Genomic DNA, 4205 nt, shown 5'->3' with positions numbered 1-4205 from the left:
ATCTTTCTTACCATACTTTCTCTCCATATTTTATCTCATCACACTTTCTCTCTCTTCATTCTCTTCTATCACACTCTCTCTCTCCTTATTCTCTCTCATCACACATTCTCTATCATTTCTCTCTGTATTCTTTCTCATCAAACACACTCTCTCATTATTTTCTCTCTCTTCATTCTCTCCTCATTTTTTCATCATATTTTCTCTCTCCTCAATCTCTCTTACCATACTCTCTCTCCATATTTTCTATCATCGTACTTTCTCTCTCTTCATTTTCTTCCATCACACACTCTCCTCATTTTCTTTCATCACACTTTCCCTCTCTTCATTTTTTCCATCACACTTTCTCTCTCATCACATTTTCTCATCATACTTTCTCTCCTCAATCTCTCATTTTTCTCTCATAACACTTTCTCTTTCTTCATTTTTTCCCATCACTCTTTATCTCTCAACACACTTTCTCTATCATCATACTTTTCTCTTCTCAATATTTTCTATCACGCTCTCTCTCCTCATTTTCTCTTATCATATTTTCCCTCTCTTCATTTTTTCCAATCACACTTTCTCTCTCATCATTTTCTCTCATCATATATTTCTCTCACATTCAACTTTCTCTTCCATCTAATTTTTTCTCGTATTTTCCTCTAAGGGTAAAAAAGAAAATTTAAGTTTATTCCGATTGAAAATATTCAACTAACCAAATATTATTTTTAAGAATGATACTCAAGCTCATACTCATTTTCATTCAATAATATTATGATACTCATTTTCATTTCGAATTTTAGGAAAAAACCAAACACCACTTTACAGCTTATTCAGTTTATCAAGGAGGGAAACTTTTAATTCTTTTAACCAGAACCTGTTTTCAGATTCTATTCAAAGGCCAGCACGCTCACAACTGGAAAGAATGTGCAACCAGTAAATTAAGAGGCCTTACGTAAAAGTAACCAGAGAAAGAGAAGTAGATTTTGCTGCGCAACAGTTCGTTAACTAAAGCAAGATAAGGACAGGGGCAAGGAATCCTACTGCAACAGTGTGGATTATGCGAACATGCATCAATATTAATGTGGCATCCCAAAGCAAAGGAGCTCCAAATCAACACTTCACGTTCGGAACCTGCTTTGTTCTGTCCCCCTCCACAGTCCCACAAAAGCACTACAGGATCACTTCCAAACTCGCCAAAGGTAAAAGAAAAAGATACTAAAGCAGAAAAAGAGAGCAAAGGAATCACTCAGTATAAGAATTTGCACAAACTGATATTCCTCCTTCAGGCTCATTAGGATAAAGAGGGGGCTTGAGAGGGTGCTTAAGTTGGTAGCTAGCGGAGATGGGGAGAGACTCGTGCACTGCCTTGGCATTCTTGTTCTGGATGGCTCTCGTGGTGTCCATGGAAGCACAGTGTGCAGGGGCAAGAGTTGCACCACTAGTGGCTGCTCCTGCTGTGGCCTCATCAATATCTAGGCCAGGTCACCAGAACTTGGATCCTTTCTACAGTAGCAAGAGAAGAGTTCCTAATGGTCCTGATCCCATTCATAACAGGTACTTTGTCTATTTAACAAAATGTTTCAAGTGTTTTGAACTCGTAAACACCGAAAGTAAATGTCGTTCAGATATTGCTTGTAATTGCATCACCTTCATACCTGTAATTGCTTAAAGTTGTCCATTAATGTGAAAAGAGAAGAGAACAAAAGACATGGCACGCATAGATTAGGAAGAGAGGTCACAGGTTCTGAGTCGCCCTTGGTGCATGCCTCTGTCACTTCTGCATCATGATTATATAGTCCTGCATGCAAGTGTCCATTGTGCAGCAGCATGAACTCGATGGGGTCCCAAGTGAGAAAAAAAAAGTGCTCGGTGATTCTATCTCAGACCCAATCAATTATTGCCAATCACCTGAATCCAAGCATTGCCTCATCAAATGTTGCCATGCGTCTGACCACCATTTTTTTCCTTTTATTTTCTCAGGAGAGCTGGGAAGTCAGGAAGACCATCAGGTAGAATATGAGGACTGAGGACCACAGTGACTGAAGCATGAAAACTTGCACAGTAGGAGAGATGGATTAGAGATTATATATACACACGTGGTCGTCGTGAAATGCACGTTTCCATTGGGCCGTCTGTTAACAGAGCTACAACATTAGTCCAAAGTTGTGATCTTTATCAAGTTTATTATTAAAAGGTGGTGAAGCTTCCATCACACAAAATCATCTCAAGATTCTTGAAGAAGTTGACAAGAATCTTTAGCGGTTGCTTTGATGAAAAAGAAAGGACGAGCGGATACATCTTGCTTGAAGGAGGAACAACTGAAACAAGGGCCAGCGAATTTTACAATAGAAATGTAACAAAAGATGTGTCGGAATTAAACTAACAGTATCTAGCTTCTTGTTCCTCGGTAGCCTTTGGATTTGATTCAATGCATGCTAACTTTTGCTTTTGTTTCACTTTGGGCAGTCCTGCTGCTTTGTGTAATTCATAATTAGAACTGCATTCTGACCTGTCTTAAGTTTCAGAGTTAAAGCTGCTAAAGACATGGATGGGGAATATGGGTAATCGAGTGGTAACCAGCAGCTATAGACAATAGAATAATCCATGGGATGTCAAAGAAAAAGAGAGGAGAAGAAAGCTCATGGCATGGCTTCCTTTTCTTTCCCTTTTTCCCCTCTTTTTTGTTGCTTCTTTTCTTGCAGTATTTTGAGCTGGGCGAGGAGGTAAAAGCAGTGAAAGAGCAAGCACTGTCATGCACTTAATGTCTGAGTTGGGATGCTCTTCTTGTCACTGGATGTGCATAGTTTCATAGGTTGGTGAGGTAACAGATAAAGTGCCAACGTACTCCTCTCTCAGCTCTTTAGGAAATCCTTGCCAAGGGCAAGTATAATCCTTTATTAATCAAAGAGACATTCATTATTTCGCAGAAGTTTACTTGGCCCCAAATCAATCACATTTAGGGTTTTAGAAATTCATCGTAAGTAGGAAAACACTAGAGTTAATTCCCCTACACAAACTCTTCTACCTGTTTACATGCATTATTCTTCATTGTAATACTACAAAGTATATGTTGCATATAAACAATTTCCTATATCTATATTGAGATTTCCAAGTGGGTATTTGATTATCACAATATAGTTTTATTTAATTTTTTTTAATCATAATTCAATTCATCCATCAAATGCTTAACTAGATAAGTTGATCTATAGCCATCATAACTCAGGAGGGAAACTCACAAGTGGGTAACAAGTTTGCGGCAAGAAATGGGTTCAAAGGAGATTCACAAAGGAGGAGGAAGCAGGATGTTTCGGTCTGAGAACGAGGGACAAGTCAGCTCTCTACCAAATTGTTTCTGCTTGACTTCTTGATGAATTAGCTACTGCCCTTCTGCTGGGTCGACCTTCAATGGGTCAAATTTTAGCAAGTTAGCAGATGACGAATCGGCTATTTGCTAGTCGGCAAGTTGGCTTTCTGCGGACTAAACTGGTGTGTGCCAAGAACCAATACTCAAAGAGGCATGTCCTCTCTAAATGAGATTAACACGAGGTTAGAAGAGGACAAAGACGTACCTTAGCGTAACCTCTCTGATATTCAAGTTAGAGTTAGAGATGAGAACGGAGAACAATAAAAAAATAGTTTTGAGATTAATTGCTCATACCTTTGGCTGTTAGAGCCAATACCTTTTATAGGGAGAGAAAGGCATCCCTTTCCTATGGCAACTATTGTGACAAAAGGTGAATATATTCGCCCCCAGCGCCCCAGTCAATCCGTCCCAAGTTCAACACGGAGGAGGTAAATCACGGACGGCTACTAGTCTTTGGAATAGTGACTAACACATAAGGGAGATATTTACCTAGACTTTTGCCGAGATTCGAATTCCTATGGCAACTATGACTCTTCATTGTCTGGCCCCCTTTACTTCAAGAGGTTGTCTTTTCATCACCCAACCTTCTTTACTTCAAGTGGCCATGATTTTTCATCATCTGACGTTCTTTACTTCAAGCGACTATGACTTTTACTTTAGACTACTTCATAATTCCCAACGTCTGTAACCGTTGTTGATGCAACGGGGACCGACAAGAGAGAGGTGAATTGCTTGCAAATAAAAGTTATCCTCCTCAAAGCGTTTCAACTCTAAAATAAAGCAACACTTAATAAAAGAAAGAGAGGTGAAGATAGAATCTTAACCTGGTTACAACCAAGAGGGTTGTTAATCCAGGGCG

At 39.3% G+C, this 4205-nt stretch overlaps 1 protein-coding gene across 1 annotated transcript; it reads left to right on the top strand.

Annotated features, from left to right (window-relative positions):
- Nucleotides 1-1272: 1272 nt before the first annotated feature.
- On the top strand, nucleotides 1273-2856 carry LOC122054024 (CLAVATA3/ESR (CLE)-related protein 25-like). Its single transcript, XM_042615878.1, has 2 exons — nucleotides 1273-1536; nucleotides 1963-2856. Exons 1-2 carry the CDS (start codon nucleotides 1325-1327, stop codon nucleotides 2000-2002), a joined length of 252 nt encoding a protein of 83 aa, XP_042471812.1. The 5' UTR covers nucleotides 1273-1324; the 3' UTR covers nucleotides 2003-2856.
- The last annotated feature ends 1349 nt before the right edge of the window (nucleotides 2857-4205 follow it).

The sequence above is a fragment of the Zingiber officinale genome, chromosome 3A, assembly GCF_018446385.1.
Source record: "Zingiber officinale cultivar Zhangliang chromosome 3A, Zo_v1.1, whole genome shotgun sequence".
Lineage (NCBI taxonomy): Eukaryota > Viridiplantae > Streptophyta > Magnoliopsida > Zingiberales > Zingiberaceae > Zingiber > Zingiber officinale.
This window is presented reverse-complemented; position numbering and strand designations above follow the sequence as displayed.

Coding starts and splice junctions, on each gene's coding strand:
- LOC122054024 (XM_042615878.1), top strand. CDS start 1,325: ATGGGGAGAGACTCGTGCACTGCCTTGGCATTCTTGTTCTGGATGGCT. Junction 1,537..1,962: donor CCTGATCCCATTCATAACAG/GTACTTTGTCTA, acceptor TTATTTTCTCAG/GAGAGCTGGGAAGTCAGGAA.